Below are 23,022 nucleotides of genomic sequence, written 5' to 3'. Positions count from 1 at the left end.
AACAATAACTAAGATAATAACAATTTGAGTCCTGCCACAGAAAAACAATTGTGGGAAATTAAAAATGCTGCATGGCTAGAATGCAGTATTGTTGCTAATTCTGCTGCCAGTAGTTCGATTATCACAGGCTCAAGGCGGACTCAGCCTTCAATCCCTCTGAGGTTGGCAAAATGAAAACCCAGATTGTTAGGGCTGTAAAGCGGTATATACGTCCAAGTGCTATTGCTATTGCTGTTACCAGTTATAGAGTTAATTGACAGAATTTTGCTTGAATGTAGCTAGCAGCAGCATGCAAAAATTTTTGTATACCTAGAATTCTCATAAGTAATAAATAGGTTTGTCTAATAATATTTACAAGGGCATTTGCTGTCAAGCATATCTTCTGAATTTCCTAAAGTGAGACATATTAAGCCGTATAAATACAGTACATTAAATATGAAGACTGGTATCAAAAACTATCAAATTGATCTGCATTTTTGCAATGTGTATTTTATTGGGTATTGGTTTGTTATATAGCAAGTAAATTATTTGATTTGTTAACGGGAAGGAAGGAAGGAAGGAAGGAAGGAAGGAAGGAAGGAAGGACTACCATTAAGATTATACCCTGTTGCAGATTTCTACATATACAAAATATTTTCTTAAGTAACTTTTTAATTACTATAAATCAAATTCAATTTTAAAATGTAAATAATGACTTAATAAAATTATTTTCAAATAGAAATTGATGATGCTGACTCAACAGATGATGATAATCAAGATTCTGCCGAATTGAGTAAAAGTGATTTTGATATTTCTGTGTCATCAATGGCGGAAATTGCATCTTGCAGTTATGAAGCCAGGTAAGAGAAAATTATTTCTTGTTAGTTGGAGGTTGCAGAATACAGTTTTTTTCTTTAAATAGATAAAGCATATTTATTTAGTTGGTTGTTTATTAAAGAATTTTTTAAATACTCCTACACATTTGTAGGAAGACTTGAGCTTTTGCTGTGCAAGTTACAGTGTGAATTTTACTCTTTGTGAGTTAAGGTATTTATTTGCCACTATATTATGCAACATAAATAATTAAATTTAAAAAAATAGAATGAAAAAAGAGTAATAAAAAATAGAATGAAATAGTTTCTTAATTGCTTAATATTCCTCATGTAAGATAATTATTTATTTTTATTAACGGTTGGTTTTGAATCCCTACAGAATTGTTTTTGTTTTTAATTTAGGCAAGCTGGTATAAAGAATGGAATGTTTTTTGGACAAGCGAAACAGTTGTGCCCAAATCTTGAAGCTGTTCCCTATGACTTTCATGCATACAAAGAAGTTGCACGAACTATGTATGAAACATTGGCAAGGTAAATGTTTCATACTATATAAGTTGTTAAAATATTTAATTTTGAGAAAGAATAACTACCAAAAACTTTTATTATGGAATTCTGCTGATTACTTTGTAATGTAATTTGATAAAATATTATGTGCTATTTATTTTATTATCGTACTTATGAATTTATTAAGTACCTCTTCAGCAATGTACAAATATCCCATATTTTTCTACTTTTTTTTTTCTATAGCCTCATCTCACAAAAGCCACCCAAACATTTCTGAATAACGGCTATTCCAAGATCAGATTACCATTTAATCTCAGCAAAATAGAAATTTTGTTACCAAAGGATATCATTTTTAATTACAAATCAAATTAACATAGTTACCTTAAGCCAACTAGTTAAAGCCAAGCTCCATTATTCTACTTTCCAACCTGGGATTTTATTGATGTCTGATTAAACAATTGGATGTAAATATGTGAAAAAAAGTTAAAACAACTATGCTTCTCAGGTTCAGGTTTTATATTTTAAAATGAAGTATGTAATCTGGTTACTGCTACTTCACAATACAGCATCTCATATGGAGTGATGGGTGGCAAATAAATTTAATAGGTATTTTAAAATATTTTTTTCACAAATTGGAATCTTTATATATTGCGGTTTCACTGAAAAATGAGTATTTAATATTTTTAAATATGCTTAATTTTGAATAAATTTTGTTCCTACTATTCCTACTACTACTGTTCCTACTATTCCTACTATTTCTTTTTAATTCCTTTACTTTGTTGATAGCTATACTCATAACATTGAAGCTGTCAGTTGTGATGAAGCACTGGTAGATACCACTGAAATCCTTGCAGAGACTGGGTTGATATCAGATGAACTAGCAAATGTTATTCGTGCAGAAATAAAAAACAAGACCAAATGTTCTGCTTCAATTGGAATAGGTTAGTATATTTCTACAAATGTTTATTTAGAAGTAAAGTAGATTATTAAGTAAAAGCAACGTTTTATTTCCATAAAGTATATGCATTAATCACAAGAATAAAATAATTTTATGATTAGAAATTTGTGCAAAGTCTAATTATTTTTTCTTGTTTTCTCCACTCTTCATTTATAGAAGATAAATAGAAATACATACTGCCTTAGAGGCTTTTATATATTACCAACTGCCTTCTTTTGTAGTATTTTTCTCATATAAAGGGACACAGTGGAAATACTTATAATATTTGTTGCATCTGAGATATTTTCAGCTTAATGTCTATGGGTAAGGTCAGTTAAATGTGATCTTTAATCACATTCAGTTAAGCATATCATACTCCAAATAGCATTGTTCCATTTACCAATCCCTACAAAGTATTTTGGGATCAGCCATAGAATTACCCATAGGCAAGGAATATCATGAGCAAATGAATGCTCAGTCCAGCCAACAATGAGTAAATTGCCGTTCAGTCAGTACCTTGCAGCAACTACAGCAACAAAAATATTCCCCATGTTTTCAGATAAATACTCCTGTGTGTATTTATCTAGCCATTTGTCTTGTAAAAGATCTGAACGGTTGATCTGAGGAAGTTCTAATTGTAATTGTTCCATTATTCCAGCATTTAGGTAGGTCACAATTAGTACAGGTTCAATAACCAGATATTCAGTTTAATGCAGATTGTAAATTAATACCAGTTTGTGTTTCATATGACCAAAATTCAATTAATATGATACTAGCTGAAATGTGGATAAGTCCACTCTACCTGTATTTATATGTAGATTTCAAGAAAGAGAAAACAGTTCAGTCTATGCTGCTAAAATATTTTGAGAGGTAATAAAAATGTTTTTATCAATGTAAGATTGTTGGAATGATTTTTGGAATTATTATTAGTAGGAATGATAGTTGGAACTGAAATAACTAATTCTATATAAGATAATAATAATCATGGTGGACCTGGATTATAATTCTACTTATGCTGATGAATAAAATGGTCTTCCCTAGTCTCCCTATGGTATATGACTAGGAGTTCCATTATAAACTATCCTGCCTTTCTTCTTGTGTAAGGTAGGAAAAATATTGAATCTTCCAAATGGTTGAAATACTGCAATATTGAACTTTTATAGGTTCAAATATTTTACTGGCCAGGCTGGCAACTCGCCGAGCAAAACCTGATGGGCAGTATCATTTGAAGCCTGAAGAAGTAGATGACTTTATCAGGAGCCAACTAATTATACATCTTCCAGGTAGCGTTTTTCTATTATATTCCTTCTTAGTTTTCTTCAGAAGTTTTTATTAGAGTTGCTTTAGCTCTACTTTACAAAAGTAATGGGTCATTAATAAATCAAAGTGGCTATTTTCTTTATAGTGAAGATAAAGCAACATATATACATTATCCAAATTTTGAATAGCATTCGCCTCTCAATTGAAAGGTTGAGAGTTGAATCCTATATAGCAGCAGATGTTTCTTTCTTAGGGTGCAAAGAAAAAAATATCTGCTGCAAACTCCCTATGGCACAGGTGTCAAATTTGCTGTTTCATGTTGCCATCACATGATGTATTGAAACATTTTTTCGTGGAGCTGGGGTGGCATGGCCTGTGAGTGACACATCTGGGCTGCCAGTTTGACACCCCTACTCTTATGGCATCAGGAAGAGGCCAGTAAATCCTCAGCTTCATCCAGTCGCCCTGATTCTATCCGGAATGAAAGGATGATAGGGTCATAAAAAGAGAGTTGGGTTTTAATCCAAATTTTGAATACCAATCTGATAAATTGCAGGGTGTAGATTTTGCATCCTGAGATTATGTTAATCATCTGTATATTTAATAAATATTCAAAACATCAAAATAACAATATTCAGCCAAAAGAAGTCTAGACAAAAATACATATTTAATCGATTAATTATGTGCCATCAAGTCATTTTTGACTCCTAGCAACTGTGTATATAGATTTTTCTCTTGACAGTCTATCCCCAACCTTTTATTTTAAATCCCCCAAAGTTGCACTCATGGCTATCTTCCTGCAAGTAGTCCTTTTTTCTTTCTACTTTCTCAGCATTAGATATTTTTACAGAGAGTTGGTTCTCTGCGTAATGTGTCCAAAATGGGATAATTGGAGCCTGGCGTTTATTCCTATTTTAGATGGTGTGAAGTGTAATTGTAGGCAACATTCTCTGAGATATAAAATTACTGTCACATCTGCTGCTTTATAACATTTTATGCATTTATACAATACACATTTCAGTTTAAATAGTGTAACAATGATTGTTAAATTAATAATTTCTCTGATGTAGAGTTCTAATACAAAAATACATTTTTTATTTTGGGGTTCAGGAGTTGGAAGAACAATAGAAACTAAGCTGTCATCTATGGGGATAAAAACTTGTGGAGATCTACAGTGTATCACAATGTCAAAGCTTCAGAAAGAGTTTGGACCAAAAACTGGACAAATGCTATACAGATTTTGCCGTGGTTTGGATGACAGACCAATTCAGAGAGAAAAAACAAGAAAGTCTGTTTCAGCTGAGATCAATTATGGTATAAGATTTTCACAGGTAAAAAAATTAAATCAAATATAAGTGAAACAATCATTGTTTCAAAATGGTTTATAAGATTGCATGTTACTGGGCTATAATTTCTTTGTTCTAATTCCTTATTTATACGAATAGGCGGCAATATAAATTAAATAAATAAATAAATAAAATGTGCTTTTATATGAATGAGAAGGTGGATGAGCATTAGGTAATGTGGCCTTCCAGATGCTACAGGAATCTTAGAATTTGTTAAGGCATTCATTAGAAGCTTTTTAATTAGAATTCAGTAGAGCAGTTCCTGTGCATGTCTCTACCCATTGGAATGGAATGGAATATTCTCTATTGGCCAGTGTACATACAAACAACAAAGTAATATAATAATAAGTTAGCAATAATGGAAAAATAGGTAAGATAAGGATACTAGTAATAGAGCCCTACTGCGTGGGTAGATATCCTTAGGCATAAGACAGGGGTGTGCTAATTAGGTGTTCAGCAAAGTGATGGCATGCGGGGGTGGGGGGAACTGTTTAGTTGCTTTGGCATGCAATTCCCTGCAGCAGCATCCCAAGGGTAGGAGTGGAAACAGTTTGTGTCCAGGATGTGAAGCGTCTTAGATATTTTCTCAGCCCTCTTTCTAGCTCATACAATATGCAGGTCTCAATGGAAGAAAGGCTGGTGACAGGGGTTTTGTTTCCCCTGCAGCCCTAACTATCCGTTGAAGTCTGTAACTTGTTCTCTTTGCTTGCTGGTCAAACCAGAGAGTTAAAACATTTAAACCAGTTAAAAACGAGGCATTAAAACATTGAATGATCACTGAAGGATTTACTCCCAGATATGTAAATATATAGGATTGTGGCCTAATGATAGAAGGTCTTCTGAGAAAAACAGCAACTATTATTGGCCCTCTTTCTAATTTCTTACCATGGAAGAATGCAGTTATAGCTTATGTTCTTCAGCTCTCATAATTTATACGTATACTCTATAGGGTTCAAACAAATATATATTCATGGTAAAAAGCATGATAATTAATTGCCAATACAATAATTAAAGTAACTCAAGATTACTTTTGTAAATTTATATGTGATTCACAAATTATATGTGGAATGTCAATATGTACATAAATGTGTAATATAAAAAATATGAAAATAAAATTTGATCAAATATATAGTGGCACCATTTTACAGTAGTTCAAAAAGTATTATTCATTTCAGATTCAGAAACTATTTGTAAACATTTCTACTATGCAACATTATTTATTTTTATATGAATATACCATGAGAGCTGGTGCTGTATGTGATAAGAATATGGTAGATCCTAATCCTTCATATTATGTCTCGGTCTCATAGTCAAAAATGTATGTCTGTAATTTTAGTTTGAAAAAATTAAATATCCTGCATCCTGCTTATGTTAATTTATTTTATATAAAGATGCTTGAAGAGATGTATACAAGTACATTGACAAAAATAGTTACATAAATCCTAAGTAATATATTTATGAGCTATGGCTCAGAAGAACATTTTTGAATACAAAAATTACCATGAAGTTTCCCCCGTGTACTAAAAGCTCTGTATTGAGTGGAAAACGGGTTGTTTTGAACATTTTGGAACCATTCTGATCATAACGTAACATTATAGCCGTGTTTTCAAGATTGAAATGCTTTGAAATTGCTCAAAACAGCTTGCTGTGAGTTCAGAAAAGGAGTTTCGTATTTAGGAGGAAACATTCTATGAAATTTCACATTTGCATTGTCTTTCATACCTATTGTCAATTGTTAAATGGTATTTAATGTTGTTGTTTTTTTGCTGGCATCTATTAGTACAATAATGAAGATCAGTTTTGATTTGATTACATCTTTTAACATGTGTAGAATCCATTTTTCCTATTTCAAGGCAAAAGAAGCAGAAGCTTTCCTTCTGAGCCTTTCAGAAGAGATCCAGCGAAGGTTGGAGGCAGCTGGTATGAAAGGAAGACGATTAACTCTCAAAGTTATGATCAGGAAAGCTGGAGCCCCAGTAGAACCTGCAAAATTTGGAGGGCATGGAATTTGTGATAGTGTTGTCAGGTAAATAAATAGCTCGGTACATAAATTTGTCATTGTTTTATATAGTTAAATTTGCACACTAATAATAAATACAATATCTCTCTTTTTCTCTGCCTTTGAGTCAGCTTTAACTTTTGCCCTTGCCTTTTTCTATGGCTGAGAGAGAGAGATTGTCCCAAGATTATTTGGTATTTAAGGCATAAGTAGAACTCCCAGTTTCTAGCCTGGCTCCATTAACCATTACACACTGGCTCTTAATTTCAGTCATTAGACTTTCTTTTTTTTTAAAAAAAGATTTCTTTTTAAGTCCTTTAATACCTCCTTGTAACATTGCATTTTTATATTGTGATTTTAATGCACTATAAGCTATCCTGGGAAAACTCTGTTTTCAAGGCTGGCATAAGTTTTTAAAATAAGATTGTACATTTTGTAAGATATAGAAAATACATTTTTAAAAGTTCCTGTTTTACAAATAATGCTAGTGATAAGAACATGCTTCCAATTTGTTTTCCATACTCTTTCACATGACCATGTGTGTTGGGACCCTATAAAACATTACTGTCAAAATACAGGTAGTCCTTGACTTAACGACACCAACTGAAGCCAAAGTTTTTGTTGCCAAGTGAGACAGCTGTTAAGTGAGTCTTGACCTATTTTATAACCTTTCTTGCCACAATGGTTAAGTGAATCCCTGCAGATGTTACATTAGTACATGGTTTTTTAAATGAATCTGGATTTCCCCATTGACTTTGCTTGTCAGAAGGTCACAAAAGGGTATCACAGGACCCCAGGACAGTGCAATGGTCATAAATATGAGAGTTGCCAAGTCCCCAAATTTTAATCACGACCATGGGGATGCTGCAGTAGTGGTAAGTGAAAAATGCTCTATTTTCACTGCTGTTGTAACTTTGAATGGTCACTAAATGAACTGTTGAAAGTCGAAGACTACCTGTATTGTAATAAGTATTTAAGGAAAATATATAGTTTTGATGCTATTTTTCTATTGTTAAAAATTAGTAGTAAAATATCTGTTGTTTTTAAAATGGAAAAGAAGTAGACTTATATCAACACAATTTATTCATGGCATTACTTGGACCTCATTATGTGTGATAGCTTACTGGGGACTTAATAAAGCTACTAATTTGCTCTTGTCTGCCAAAATACAGGACAAGCTGAGCAAAATACACCATTGCTATCTGACAAAATGTTCAGGGAGCAAATAATACACAATTAAAAAACAAAATAAGCACATGAAAATATCTTTTAGTAACCAGAACAAAAGCTGAATTTAATTGCAGAAATTAAACAAGAAGAATAGTAAACCTGCATTATTAGTTAGTGGGTTAATAAATAAGCAGCCCATTTCCCCAATCGTGGCTTTTTCTGGTGACATAAATAATTTTTATAGGTGATCATATTAATCTAGAAAGTTTTTTAAACTGAAGGTCTTGATTTTCTGCCTCCTTTAAAAACTAGATTCATAAACTAAGAAAATGTACAGTCCTAGTTTGTAAAAGGAATAACATGACAGCATTTATCAGAAATGGTAATCATTGAACATGCTAATCAAATCATTTTTATCATATGCATCCTTATATTAGCAGAAGGGGATAGGAGAAGGAATCTGGTATCAGGAAATGAGTAGCTAAGTAGCTAAGTGCACTGTAATGAAATTCAGTCATGGTAAATTCAAAAGATTTCCTAGCTGTTTTTGCATAATGGTTGCTTTTTCTAAGGAAAAGGAGCTTTGGGGCAGTGTTCAGCAAGTAATGAATAATGTGTAAAGTGGTGTCTTCCTTGCCTGCTTAATTTTTACAAGGAAAAGAATAGGTATTGCTGTGTTATGTATGCATATATGTACTGTGTGTGTGTGTGTGTGTGTGTGTGTGTGTGTGTGTAATGTAATTTCAAATCTAGTTTTTATATATGACTGACATTGCAAAACAATTGAAATTAAAATCAGAAGAATATGTCTAGAAACCTACCTATTTCTTTTTTCTATAGTGCCCACTCAGTTTTCTACCACATTCAAGGAAACCAAATATGACAGCAATAGTCCTTGGCAACTTTGGAAATAACGAGTATATTCAAAGATGTGCTTCTTCTGATTCTGGTGATGACATGTACTCTTATCTAATCAGTAGCCATTGTAAGGCTGTTGATGCATTTTAAAAATTTTGTATTTGTAGGACTGTGACTCTCAACCATGCAACAGATAACGGGAAAGTGATTGGGAAAGAAATATTAAATATTTTTCACACAATGAAACTGAATATTTCTGATATGAGAGGGGTAAGTTTTTAAATCACTGCAACTTCAGGACTCATGCTTGATTTTTTTTCTTCTACAAAATTATTTACCAGTGTTCCTTTATTGTTCTAAATAGGAGTGGTTATATGATAAATATTTACTTCTTCCAATGTGATATATCCTATTACATGTGAAATAGTGCAATTTTACATTGGACTGACTGGCCAGCCATTATTTAAAATGGTAAACCCAATCTGAGAAAAGGAGCATTGGCTAGAGAACTTTGGAAACTTGGATTAAACAGATTTTAAGAGCTTTAATGACCCTTAGTTAATCAGCTAACTGGTTGAAGAATGTTTCATCCAGTAACTATAGATTCTTATTACTGAAAGAATTTTCTACATTTCACTATGACCTCTCCTTTTACTATTCTCATAAATACCCATACAGTTGGCTTTTTTCCAAGATCATACTTTCTCGGTGGTTGTGGTATGTGTGTGTAAGTGTAAGCTATAGATTTATGAAAAGTTATTCTAAAAATAGGGAGTTCCAGTTTGTCAGGCTTTGGAGGCGGCAGGAATTCGCGTTTGTGCACGATCCCTGCCGCACTCGCTGCCGGAGTGCCTTCGATCCAATTGGATTGGGAGGCTATAGTTCTATAGGGATAACTGAAGAGAGGGGAGATCCGGGCAGGGGTCTGGGGATATCGCAACCCCCTTCCCCAGCCAGCTTAACTCCCTTTTCCAAAGGCGGTGGAGCGGCGGTCAGCAATGGCCGCCACAAAGAACCTCTCAGCCAGACAAGTTTTGTGCAGGAGGAAGTGAAGAAAGTGAAGTCTTTGGCTGAACCAGGACGACAAGCAACATCTGAATACCCTGGAACTTTGGCTTTTTAAGTGATACATTGTTTCCCAGAAGATCGTAAAGCTGCGGGTGAAAGTGAAAGCTTTTTTTCCCTCCTCACTTTCCTTCCCTACGGAGACAGCAGATGGAAATCGGAAATACCCGCTTTGGCAGCAGAAGGTACTAACTTTGAAAATTAAAGCCAAGGGGACATTAGATTTCTAAACACTGACATTTAAAAATTAAAATCTTTTTGCTTTAAGTGGGAAGGAAGAGAGGTAAATGATTTATACCAAGATTTGTTGAAGGAGATTGCTTGGAGTTTTATAAGATCAGAGATTGAATTGCAATAAAACTTCCAAAAATTACCTTGGAATTGTGTAATTGAATTCTACCCCAGGAAGAGAAAGTAGAAGAAAGTGCTAAATGAAACAGACTGTGCTGATTGTGCTGACTTTGATTGCTTGATGACTTTGGGACTTTCGTGAACTATCTTTTGAAAGACTAAAAAAACATTTGGATTGTTTAAAAAAAAATTCACAATGGTATCTGTTGAAGAACTGAAAATGCAATTTGAAAAGTTAAAAGAAGAGGAAGAAGAAGGCAAGGGCTCTTTTGGATCTATTTTTCACTTCTTAGAAATGGCGATTTCTACTTATCAGGAAATGCAACAACAAGAAGGCTGGGATGATGAAGAAGAAGCCATCTTTAATGGACATATGATTTTAATTGAGAAAGAAAAGGGTAAAAAGGAAAAGAAAATGGAGAATTTAAGTTCTAAAAAAACAACCAAGAAAGGGAAAAATAAGGTGAAAAATCGATATAATGTCAGAAAGCAACAGAAAAGAGGAATACAACAGGGGGGAGACTAAAAGGCTGGAGATTGAGGGGGGGGTAAAAAGGCTAGATTTGACAAGGAAGGAAGGGGAAAAGTGAAGGAAGGGAAGTTATAAAGGCTTAAAACAAGATGTTAACCAACAGGTTTTTTTCAGAGACAAAGGGTAAAATATAATTTAAAAAGAGATTCTGCAAAAGTACATAAGATTGTATTGTAGTATTTGTATTTGAAATAGAGTTAGAAAATTGGAATAACATATGTGTTAATAGAATATTGTAGGGAATGTGTAAAACGTCTAAGATTTAATTAATAGAGTTTAATTAATTTATTTATTATGGAACATTATTTTTAACATACTATAAGCTCACTATGTTTTATATTTTAAAATGTTATGTAGAATGTACTAAGCAGAATCAGAATAAAAATTATGTATTATTTTAAGTGTTAAATTTGGGGGAAAGATAGAAAGGTGTCATACTTCAACCAGTAATTACAGGAAAAAGTTTGTGTTAAAGAGAAAAGATAAATAGATAATTGAAAAAGAACGGACAAAAGATACAAGTATAATGATTTAAATTGAGATTAAATAAATAAAATAGAATTAAGAGAGTGAAAAGAGGGGAGAAGACATATGGAAAATATAGAATGTTAAATAAGATATGAAATAGTATATAAGGTGAGCATGAATTTGATTTATGTCTGTACAAAAAGTTGTAACCCGGGGTTAAGCCTCTTCCTAAAAAGAAGTTTTATGTTTTTATGTTATGTGTTTTGTTTGTTTATGTTTGTTTATTGAGGATTAATGATGTTGGATAAGAACATATGAAACAGTAATAATATGAAATATAGTAATATGAAATAGATGAAAGTATAAGTTTAATGAATAAAATTGAACAGAAATAAAGGAAGAAACAGTGAGAAGTTGGAAAAAGAGTAATAAGATATGAAGTTGAATACATAAGATGTATATTAAATTGTGTTTGTATGGAAACGTGATAATTTAGAATTACGTTGTACTTAAATAAGATGTTTTATTTGTTTTGTTAAGCAGTTTTTAGAAAAGATGTTCTATGTTCTTATGTTTTATGTTTTGTTTGTCTGTGTATTGTCTTTGAAAATTAATAAAATTTGTTTTTTAAAAAAAGTTATTCTAAAAATAATTTATTGTTAAATATCTTTAGAAGACAATGGTTTTTGCTGCAGCAGCCTATAAATGAAGTTATCCCCCCAAATTTACACTGGTATCTTTTTTTCTAGGTTGGAATTCAAGTACATCAGCTCGTTCCAGTTAGTAAAACAACTGCCATGTCTTCCTCTAATACTTCATTACCTTCTGGGTTCTTGCCTGGTGGAGCTGATTCAATTATTGATCTTTTGCAAGTTCCAAAAGGTGTGAAGAAGTCCAAGAACAAAGAAGAATGCAAGGAAGGTTGGAAGATAAATAACATTTTGCTTTGTGTGGGTTTTTTCTAGATAGTTTTTGGAATAAATTGTTATCCTCAGAAAACAGAGTTGCTTTTTTAAAAAGTATGTTACATTATTAGGTGTACCTTTTGCAGGTAAAGATAGTTGGGTTACTGTATATTTGTAGTTTTAGCTTGGTGGTCTGCAGTGATTGAAAATGTCCTTTTCTTTCATTGATAGTTTTTTTGGCTGCTGTAGATGTTGAAATATCTTCTGCATCAAAAGCATGCACAGAGTTATCATCATCAGAAGCAACTAATTTCCATCCCGTTATCAGCAAATCTGAGCCTAGTACCAGTTTGAATGGCTTATATCCACCAATCAGTATAAAATCTAGGCTTAATTTAAGTATTGAAGTGCCATCAGCTTCCCAGGTAAAATTTCCTTTTATGTGGATAATATAAAATCATTTTTATGCCCCTTTCTTAATAAAGAATGCATAAGATGAATATTTTATGGGCTTTTATGCTTAATGCTTCTCACTACTCCAGTGCATGTGTTTTTCCTGGGTTTGGTTTGAAAAATAATTCCTTTAATTGAATGGGAGGGAAGTTGGTCTGAATACCCTGGATGTCATGGTTGCATCTCAGCTATCCAAGCTTCCTGAACTGACAGCTTGACATTAGCATGAGAGAGGGGGGAGAGGGAGAGATTGGAATGGAAGGGGGGAAATGGAAGCCCAGCTGAGCCTCGTGAATAGCCAGCCAAGGTCAACTAACAATATGCATAGCTGGGAATTGAGCACCTGTTTCCTAAACAATATACAAGCACCTGATTGGACATTGGGGGGAGGGAACTTTCTTTTGTGTTGTTTGCACAGGAAACCCTCAAATTCATCTTGCGCTACTTCTGTAACCATTTCAGCTTCAGTAAAGTATAGTCTTGGTAAAACAAATGGCCAGGAGTCTTTCTTTCTTAAGATGATTGGGTGGGACAGTTAACATTGGACAATAAGGAAAGAGCACTGCCACTCTCTTCCATCTGTTAGTCTATTGATTGAATTATTTCAGTTTTAGCCATTTTTGTTAATATTTCAATTACCTTATTTTTCGGACTATAAGACACTCCGAACTATAAGACCTAGCTTTTGGGGAGGAAAACAAGAAAAAAAAAACGCCTCTCAGCAATTTGCCTCCTGGCAGCCAACAGCCTGCTCAGCTTCAGCACAGCCAGATTTAGCATGAGTAGCTGATTGTCAGTTGGATCTGCCTCTCGCAATACTGATGATCAGTTGTTCCAGTCTGCAGGGATTGCCACCGCCTATCACTGCTTCCATGCAGCCCGTTTTCTGTGGGGTGCACGGAGGCTGAAAATGGGGCACATGGAAGCGGCGATAGGCGATGGCGATCCCTGCAGACTGGAACAGCTGATTATCGGTATTCCGCGAGGCAGATCCAACCGACAATCAGCTGCTCGTGCTAAATCAGGCTGTGCTGAAGCTGACCAGTCTGTTTACTGTTTGCTGCAAGGAGGCAAATTGCTGGGAGGCAGAGGCCGAAGGGTGGGGGCTGGCAGATGGACAGCAACATTCGCTGTATAAGACGCACAGACATTTCCAGCCACTTTTGGAGGGGGAAAAGTGCGTTTTATACACTGAAAAATATGGTATTCACGAAAGACTTAAGGATTTAGTTTAACTTGTCCTGAATTTAGCTAATATGAACACAAGAGCCTCTTGGATGCATTCACTTATGTTAGATGCTACTATTACATGTAGACACAGGCACAAGAGAAGAGCAGCTTCCTCCTTTTATAGTCTATACATTTTGTACTTGTTTATTATTTACCACGCAACGAGCATAATATAGTGTTTCTGATAAGAGTTCTGCGTTTAAGTTACATCCAATTTTCATTTCCACTTTCTTAAAGAAAAACATTTTTTCTTTATAGCTTGATAAGTCTGTATTGGAAGCACTCCCTTCTGATCTTCGAGAACAAATAGAACATGCATATTCTCTTCAACTAATAGATGCCCATGATAATAGCAAAAAGGAACCAATAAATGGATGCAATATTAACTTTCCATCCCAGCCTGGTGGAACCGTTCTATTACAGATGCCAGATCTCAAAGAATCAAGCAATAATGCCGGGATTAATATAATAGCACTCCCAGCATTTTCACAGGTAAATGATAATATGTATTAGTAGATTTAATGTGGTAAAAATTTTCTATAGAAGTAGTTCTGTAGATTTCTAGTTAGAGACACCATTAATAAACTCTATTTCTTACCCTAGAGCCAAAAACGCAGAAGTTTAAATATTAATGTTTCAGTGATTTCATATCAGTGATATGATGACAAATGGATGCTTTATTACATAGGTGGATCCTGATGTTTTTGCTGCCCTTCCTTCAGAACTGCAGGAGGAACTTAGACAAGCATATGACCAAAGGCAAAATCATGTAGAGAACATATTTCAGCAATCAAGTGCCACTGGTAAGTCTTTGAATGCATTCCTATCAAATAACTATGTGTAATCTTTTTTATTGCAGCAAACATGTGTTACAATGGCTGGGCTGTAATTTCTTTAATTATAAAATGCTATGCAATTCTCACTTCTTTTTTCTCAGCATCAAAGAATCCAGTTACAAAAAGTAAGAAGAGAACTAGAAAGAAAATCCAAGTCAGCCCAGTAAAAACAAACCATAGTCCTTTCAAAAACAAGCGTTTGGGTAACCCTGCAAAAAATACGGTTGTTTCTGTTGGAAGTCCTCAGAAATTAATAGATAACTTCTTGAAACAGGAAAAAGCAATCAGTGACAATCCTCAGGTAATTTTATAAGCCAATTCAGCACTTCAGTATTTTTAAACTCATTCTGATTTAAAATCATAAATTTCTTATTTTTCTGGGGTTCTTGTGCTTGGGCTTTTTAAATGTTTCCTATTGAGAATATAGAGAAATTTCCATTTTTATTCTTTCTGGATAGATGGAAGAAGTACAAGCTGTTACAAATCCTTCCAGTCCATCTATTTCACAGCCATTATCATCTACCACAATTTGGCCTCAAGCACCTAATCTAGCAGGAGCTATTGAGTTTAACGATGTAAAGGCCTTGCTTAAGGAATGGATTACAACTATATCAGGTAAACTCTAGGCGTATTATTTTTTAATGAAAAGGATGGTGTGCCTTGTAAGCTAATTGAAACCAGGCTACATTTCATGTCTGTACTAGATGTCATCAAATAATAGCATTCTACAATCCTGGTATCATTGTTTGAACAGGAGATTTGAGTATTTAAAAATAGTTTTAATTGATTCTTAATATTATTTAAGAGCTACTGTGGCTTTCTACTATTGCTTGCATTCTGTAGTTTTCAAAGGATATTAGTCTTAAAGTGCCAGAGAAGTGTCTCTTCCAGTAAATATATTTCAAATTAGACAATGTTCAAAATCACAGAAAAGAGAATTCTACTTCTGTGCAGTGCTTTATAGTTTGGTGTATTACTAAGAACTGACTATTGATGCCACAGGTACAATTGTAGCAGTGTAACTAAGCAAACCGAAACAAACAAACAAAAAAACAGACTTCCGCTGATGAAATGGTATTTGCCTGGAGCTGTGGGGAGACCTTGATCAACCTCTTCTATGGAAGTTTCTTTTTTTTCTCATGATCAATCAAAATTATGAATATTTAAAGGACCATTGGGCTGTATGTATACTTCAAATTACACCCCCCATGAAGTGTGACTGTATTTTATTCTTTTATATTGGGCTTTTTATTGCTTATAAGCTGCCCAGAGTCACTCTGAGTGAGTGTACAGCCATATAAATCTAATAAATAAAATGGAGCAGCTTCATGGTGGCACAAACAAAAAGGGTTGAATTCCATACAGAATTTCATGGGAAGATGTGGCAGATACTGTGTAGGGTTTTAAAGTTCTTCTTTCAAATTGGTCTGTAAATTGAGACAACAGATAAGAATATGCTTTGAGCTATAATGATCACACACAAGATTTTGTATACATGAGCTTAATTTTCTTACTTGAAAGAGGCAATTTTTTTGTTTTAAAAGGAATATCAATTTACATCAGTGTCAGAATATCCATTAATTTAAAGCTGCTTAATCTCTGCCACTCAAAGAGGCATTCTATAAAGTATGTATAATTTTGTAGATCCCATGGAGGAAGACATTTTGCAAGTTGTGAAGTATTGTACTGATCTGATAGAAGAAAAGGATTTAGAAAAGCTGGATCTAGTCATAAAGTACATGAAAAGGTAACTAGATGCTAACTTATTTTTGATATATAGAAATAAAAAATCCAAATGACATTGAAAATAAGTTATAAAACTTTTTAGAATTTCAGATAGCAATTCTTTATACTTGCGTATCTTGCATTTGTCATATTATTTTCCCACAATTGAATATCTAGAACGTGTTCATTTGTGGTACTGCATCAATTATTTATTGTGGCTGTGATTTCTCTGCATTATTGTGGTGAGTTTGCACTTGCAAAGTTCTGGAAGATTTCTGAGAGGAAGCCTGTATGGCAGTCCTACCTCTCTTCTGCCTGCTTTGCCTTAACTTGCCCCAAATCGCCAGCATTGCAAAATTATTCCAGATTTATTAGGATATTATATCACCTACTTTATTAGGAGTGTTCTCTGTGACTCAGTACTCTGAATAGACATGAAAAAATATGGTGAGTTTTCCTTTTTTCCTTTTTGTTCAATTAAAATGTTTTTTTTCCTTTTGTTCCCGGCCCTTTTACCACATGACCAAGGCCTACTGTTTATCTGAAATTTCACGTATGTTCCAGCTGCATGTCCACAATCATTAACAACCCTTTCTGCTTAACAGGATATTGTGTGGGTTCCTATCCATAGCCCAAAGTATTAGAATCGGAATTATCTTGCCTTCATATCTTCCTATGGGATAAGGCTTTAAAAGCTATTGCCATAGCTTCAAATAAATTTTCTCTCTTCAGCCTCAGTTTGCTAGATGCAAGTGCTTTTTCTGTCTCTTTATGGCCACATCTGTCAGTGAAATATTTAGCTCATCTATATACCAAAGTGGCATAGAATCATGAAGTTTTGGGACTTCATGAAAGATCACTCTTTCATGCCTCTTCCCCCATTTCAATAATTGACAAGGCCATGCCAAAATCCACAGATCAAAATTCTTGCAGTTTAATGACCTTTTGCTGAAATCGGGGACTATTGTCTTACTGCAGCTATCAAGTGACAATCAGCATTGTTTCCTCAACAAAAAGTTTCCCTTAGAAGAGGTAGTACTGTATTCACCATGTTCAGCTCTTCCACTACAGTGTTTTTACAGAGTGGTAAAGCAACTTGTCTTTTAAAGTTTAAGCGATGTGAAACTACTTGTTTGTATTTGGAATAAATTTCTTTTTCTGCTTTATTATTTATTCATTCAAGAAATCATTCACTCAAACAATTAAATAATTGTTAAACAATTAGAGGTTTCTCTGCCATCTTTATGGAAGTGCGTTTAGTTCTTCTTTCTCCCTTTCATGCCTGTTGATGTTTTTTTCTGTCCCATTCCCTTCTTCCATAACCAGTGTTCCCACCCCCATAGCAGGATTAAATGGCTTGAAAGGAAACTGAATTGCAACATCAGTAGGAAGTATTAGGAACTTGTACCTATTCACCTTTTGCATCTATTGTAATCTTTCTAATGGTGGTGGCTTTGGCCTGTCAAAGAAGTATTCAGCCATCAAAAATCAGTCCTGGTTTACCTGATATAGTACAGTGATGAAATTGCATTAAATATGATCATCTTAATTCCCAAGAGCTTTAAATTCTACCCTTCCCAGGCATCTTTACTGCCATTTTTCTATTCCAGTTCTTTTAGAAGTTTGGAATCTTCTTTATGTGGTTGCAAATAAAATGTAGCTTTATCTGTTTACAGCAGGGGTGTCAAACTCAAGGCCCGGGGGCCAGATCCGGACAGTGGGGTGCTTAGATCTGGCCTGTGGGGCCACCTTGGAAACAGCAAAGGACCAGTCCGCAATGCCTCTGCCAGTGAAAATGGAGCTTGGGAGGGTCACAGGCAGCCTTCCCAAGCTGTTTTCACTGGCGGAGGGTTACAGGAAACCGTCGCAAACAAAAACAACCCAGGAGCCCATTTTTGCTGGTAGGGTGCTCAGGCCACCACAGGGCCCCCCAACATGAGTCCCCATCCTGGTCACGCCCACCCTGGCCCCCCAAGATGAAACACAACCCTGATGTGGCCATCAGTGAAATTGAGTTTGACACCCCGGGTTTACAGTAACAAATCTGTAACTTTGTGAGTCACATTTTTATGATATAAAATCAGCATGACGCACAGACTCCAAACAAGACAATTGTTTGCTTCTCTGTAACTAATTGAATGGCTATATGATTTCACATAATGCACCTGCCATTATTTCTTATATTGCTCCTTCTGCTAAGCTTCCCTGTTAAGGAATTGGGATATTTAGCAGTCCTGTATAAACCTACAGTTGAACAAGGTTTCAGACAACAGCTTAGCCAAAACCTGTTCTGTAATGTTCTACACCTGTGCAAGCCAATCAGTGTATATGCTCAGAATAATCCTAGCAGTTTTGGAGTTTTCCTGTTCTTTGAACTCTCCCACTAAATACCAGTTATACTCTTCGTTATTCATAAAATGTCTGCTTCAGTTTCCAAATTTGTAAACTGACAAATATTTTTACATTTCATTGTTTAAATCTCATGATTGAACACCTAAATGCAGAATGTATAATTTTGTATGTTTGTCTCGTGCCACTTTAAATTTATTTTTAAAATATTGCATAGACGGTTTACCTGCGAGTGTGTGTGTTTGCATATGTTTTTCCATCAACAAAACTTTGTTTCTAAGTATTTTCACACCAGAAAGTGAACTATAATTAATATAGCTAAGCATATTCTATGAGTTTGGCTGTGAATAGCCTATTCCAGTTCAAAATCTTGCTCTACAATCTATGAAAATGTGTGATAGTAAGCTTTCCTTTCCATTCTGTTACTTTTTTTTATCTCCACAGGCTAATGCAGCAGTCTGTAGAATCAGTATGGAACATGGCATTTGATTTCATTCTTGACAATGTTCAGGTTGTTCTGCAACAAACTTATGGAAGCACATTAAAAATTATCTGAACTGATCTTGTAGAAAAAGATATGGTAAGAGCCTGGAGCTCTCTGATAGCTGTACCATAAGTGCTTGTGAGGTATTTGCAAAGTGCATGATATTAAGCTGAGTTTTTATAAGTTGAATTTTTTTTAAAGGAGAAGGTGTTTTGTACATTTTCTTTCAGCAAAGTGCCAAAATTTGTCAGTATTGCATGTAAATAATTGTGTTTAAATTCTTTTATTGTAGAATAGAATCTATTTACAAAATGTTTGTTTATAAAAGTTTTATGGATTTTTACAGTGAAGTGTTTACAATTGTTTAATAAAGAATTGTATGTAATTTGTACATATTGTTTCACTCCTTTAATTTTCTTTTCTAAATGCTATAAATTTTGAACAGTCGGTATTAGTTTTCATATTTTTATTGGCTAAACATTTATCTTCAAGCTTAGCTATTTCACAGTGGGAGAAGGCTCCCTGGAAAGTGTTTACTTAGTGATTTGGACTTTTTAAAAAAAGAAATTCATTATTCTTGGAATTGTCTAACATGAACAACAGAATCCTGGCATCTGTCTCATAATTGGCTAAATCTGATAATATTAATGGAGTTTGGTTTGTTCCTATCAAACACATGTAAGAAATATTTTCCTATTCACAAAATACTCAAGTTTTCATTTTCATTTTCCTTCTATTTAAAGAGTTTCTGTTATAGCAGTCTATTAAAACCTTTAAAAATGTAAAGAGGTAAGAAGAATGTCTATTGGATTAGATCAAATTGCTGATCTTATAATGTAGCAAATGGACTTCTCTTTGTACCCACACTACTAGTGTGAAGAGATTTCTTCTTATCCCCATATCCACCTGGTAATTCTAGCAACATATCAACTGACGTTCACAACAGTCTCATTAAAACCTACGAAAATTCTCTTATCACAACATTTAATTTCAGAATTTGTAATATACTAGTCTTCATGAGGCTATATGAAAATGCTTTAATATTAAATAGAAAACAATGAGGATTGAATATTTACTTATGTTTATCTTATCAGGTAAAATTATACCTGTAGAATAGACTTAAGTTACAGCATATCTTGAGGTTTCTGCAGACTTGATTGTTTCTTACCTAAGTTAATCAGCTTCTTTCAATTGTAGAATTTTAACTATTCTTATTTCATTTACAATTTTAACTTTACTGATGTTTCCTGATAATTATGTTTGCAACTGGTTAAGGCCATTCTGCAAACATCAGGCAAAAACTAAAAGTAGGATTGTTGATAATCTGCCTTCCATGTAACCTTAGCAGTAAATACCATGATGCTATCAGTGTATAAGATCACCATCCAAAGAGGATTTAATTTTAGCCCACCTTTCCAGATGTGGTTTTGTACAATTATACAGTACAATTATACCTCATTTACACATTAATAGGATTACTGTACATAATTCTTCGACCATGCTGACCAGATCAAACTGCTCAACTGTGCTCTTCTAAGCATTTGGCAGAGATTTTATTCCATCTTTCTAACAAACAACCTACACAAGGACTATTGAAGTGTTCAGACCAGACACACGTAACTAAATTTTGACAGATATATTTGCATGCTGCACTGCCTTTATTAGGAATTAAATTATCAGAGTAATGTTCGTTTCTTTTATTTGCAGTTCGGCACTGATTAATTTGCCAAATTTCATAAACTGTACAAGCAATAAAAGGCAGCCAACTGTGCTTTACATCATTGTTTCACACCAACCAAGTACAGATAGCCAATTACCTAATTTTTCTATAATAAATTTCTATAGGCACAAAGCAGAAGTGATGAAAAAAATCAGGGGGAAAGAGGGTATGCATAAATAAAGATTTCTTACATCGAAAAAGTCCAAAAAATCACAAAGTCTTGTAAGAGTTTGATTAGGCAAATACCGTGGTACTGATCTTACTAGTATAAAAGTGAAATCTGAGTTATTTAATAAAAAATTATTTTCTTTTAATTTGGGGATGTGACGTGGAAAGGGCAAACTTTAAAAGTAGCCAGTACAAAGTGAAGGGCATTGGGAAAGATGCACAGGCACATTGGAACCACAGGGACATAAATTGACCACTGTCAAACCAGTGTAAGTTATTTGGTTTCTCATGGAAAACATTTTATCCACATTTTTCCCAGATGTTTGTTAAATACAACAGCATATTTATTATAAGCTGCTGTTGTTCTTATAATAGGAACTGTGGGCTTTTGCTAATCATTGCTCAAAAGTTTGACAGAACCTAGATGATTTCAAATACTTTCTTGAGCTCCACAATAAGTTGCCAGTCAGACTTCTGCATTTCATCTCTGAACCAGTCTTTCAGGGCATCAATGGACTGCCGACTAATCTATAAGTAGAAAATCAAAATGTTTGATATGAGACCCCTACTTGTAGGATTATTTGTAATATATAGCACAAATCTACATTTCATAAATTTCAGAAACCAAAGTTGCACCTTAGGCACTGTAATGATGTTCTCAACCATTTTTAATTTTAATCTCTAGAAGCAAAGAATGATTATCAAAATTTCTGTAACAGCCTCTCTTACCCCCACCCCGACCCCCAAATGCTGATATATCAGTCTAAATTCTATCCCATTTCAAAAAAGGCCTTTTGTCTTTACAGTCAAGCATAACATTCCGAATTTAAAAATGTTTACCTTGCTGACAAGAATATCAGTTGCTTCAAAATGTCGACCAAACATTTTTGGTGCTTCACCAGGAATTGGTTCTATTTTTACACAGACTTCTTGACCTTTTTTTGCAACATCTACTTGTTTATGATTTATTTCAATACTTGTAATTATTCCAATATCAATGAACTGTAATAAACATACTCTTTGTTAGCAATAAATTTGCAGAACAAGGGCATAAGCAAAATAAATATTCAAAATGTAACTAGATTTTTAATAACTTCTCCATGTAAAATCTGAAGAAAAGTATGGGAATCTATCTGTTAGGTGGTACTGTACATATGTGATTGAGCAGGGATGTCAAACTCAATTTCATTGAGGGCCGCATCAGGGTTGTATTTAACCTTGGAGGCCCAGGAGAAGGGCTGAGCATAGCCACGGTGGGCATGACACAGACCATACCTCCACACATAAGGTTTTGTACACTTATAAAAATAGATAGGCGTACATTTCTGTGATTTTGTTTTTTAATACTTACTTGATCTATGAGAGAGACTAGATCAAGAAACTGACTGCATAGGAAGACTAGAACTATAAATTATTGACTTAGGCTATAGTAGCAGAATCCTGCAAGCCTGAAATACTTTACCTTTCTTCCCTTTTATAACCTTCTGAGTCAAGGACGGCCTCCTGCAACACTCTGGAGGCCCCATTTTGGATCTGGAAGACCTCTTGCAGCACTCTGGCAGCCAAAACTGGTTGCGGTGGAGCTGCACATGCCCCCTCCACCCCCCAGCTGCCTTATTTTTGCTAGCAGAGGTACCACAGGCCGGTCCTTTGCTATTTCCAGGCTGGCCCGTGGGCCTTTGAGTTTGACATCCCTGTGATAGAGTATATAATGAAAGTTTGGGACTGGAGGCCAATTATCTCTAAACAACTAAGAAAACCTTGGGAAAGCAGGTTTGTACACTGTTATTTATTTCGAAATATGTTTTATCAAATTTAACATTTGAAACTAGAAAAATGAATCCATAGGT

At 34.3% G+C, this 23,022-nt stretch overlaps 2 protein-coding genes across 3 annotated transcripts in view; one reads left to right on the top strand and one right to left on the bottom strand.

The window, feature by feature from the left end:
- REV1 (REV1 DNA directed polymerase) overlaps nucleotides 1-19,675 on the top strand; it is a 45,427-nt gene extending 25,752 nt beyond the window's left edge. For both annotated transcript variants that reach the window (XM_026707547.2, XM_087938468.1), the window contains 15 exons: nucleotides 719-839; nucleotides 1,215-1,343; nucleotides 2,103-2,257; nucleotides 3,417-3,536; nucleotides 4,624-4,844; nucleotides 6,713-6,885; nucleotides 9,054-9,156; nucleotides 12,052-12,223; nucleotides 12,439-12,632; nucleotides 14,149-14,382; nucleotides 14,579-14,693; nucleotides 14,828-15,027; nucleotides 15,185-15,341; nucleotides 16,371-16,473; nucleotides 19,245-19,675. In XM_026707547.2, the coding sequence (XP_026563332.2) occupies nucleotides 719-839; nucleotides 1,215-1,343; nucleotides 2,103-2,257; nucleotides 3,417-3,536; nucleotides 4,624-4,844; nucleotides 6,713-6,885; nucleotides 9,054-9,156; nucleotides 12,052-12,223; nucleotides 12,439-12,632; nucleotides 14,149-14,382; nucleotides 14,579-14,693; nucleotides 14,828-15,027; nucleotides 15,185-15,341; nucleotides 16,371-16,473; nucleotides 19,245-19,356 (2,309 nt within the window). In that variant the 3' untranslated portion in view covers nucleotides 19,357-19,675. The remainder of the gene's footprint in view (nucleotides 1-718; nucleotides 840-1,214; nucleotides 1,344-2,102; nucleotides 2,258-3,416; nucleotides 3,537-4,623; nucleotides 4,845-6,712; nucleotides 6,886-9,053; nucleotides 9,157-12,051; nucleotides 12,224-12,438; nucleotides 12,633-14,148; nucleotides 14,383-14,578; nucleotides 14,694-14,827; nucleotides 15,028-15,184; nucleotides 15,342-16,370; nucleotides 16,474-19,244) is intronic.
- A 1,230-nt stretch (nucleotides 19,676-20,905) lies between these two features.
- Nucleotides 20,906-23,022, bottom strand: part of EIF5B (eukaryotic translation initiation factor 5B) — a 29,930-nt gene continuing 27,813 nt past the window's right edge. Inside the window, exons 23-24 of the mRNA XM_026707549.2 lie at nucleotides 22,013-22,174; nucleotides 20,906-21,700 (exon numbers count right to left, since the gene is read on the bottom strand). Coding sequence (XP_026563334.2) covers nucleotides 21,593-21,700; nucleotides 22,013-22,174 — 270 coding nt within the window. The 3' untranslated portion in view covers nucleotides 20,906-21,592. The remainder of the gene's footprint in view (nucleotides 21,701-22,012; nucleotides 22,175-23,022) is intronic.

Source organism: Pseudonaja textilis, chromosome 8 (genome assembly GCF_049901715.1).
Source record: "Pseudonaja textilis isolate UNSWEBS1 chromosome 8, rPseTex1.2, whole genome shotgun sequence".
Classification (NCBI taxonomy): domain Eukaryota; kingdom Metazoa; phylum Chordata; class Lepidosauria; order Squamata; family Elapidae; genus Pseudonaja; species Pseudonaja textilis.
The sequence above is the reverse complement of the archived record's forward strand: the minus strand, read 5'-3'. Positions and strand labels throughout refer to the sequence as shown.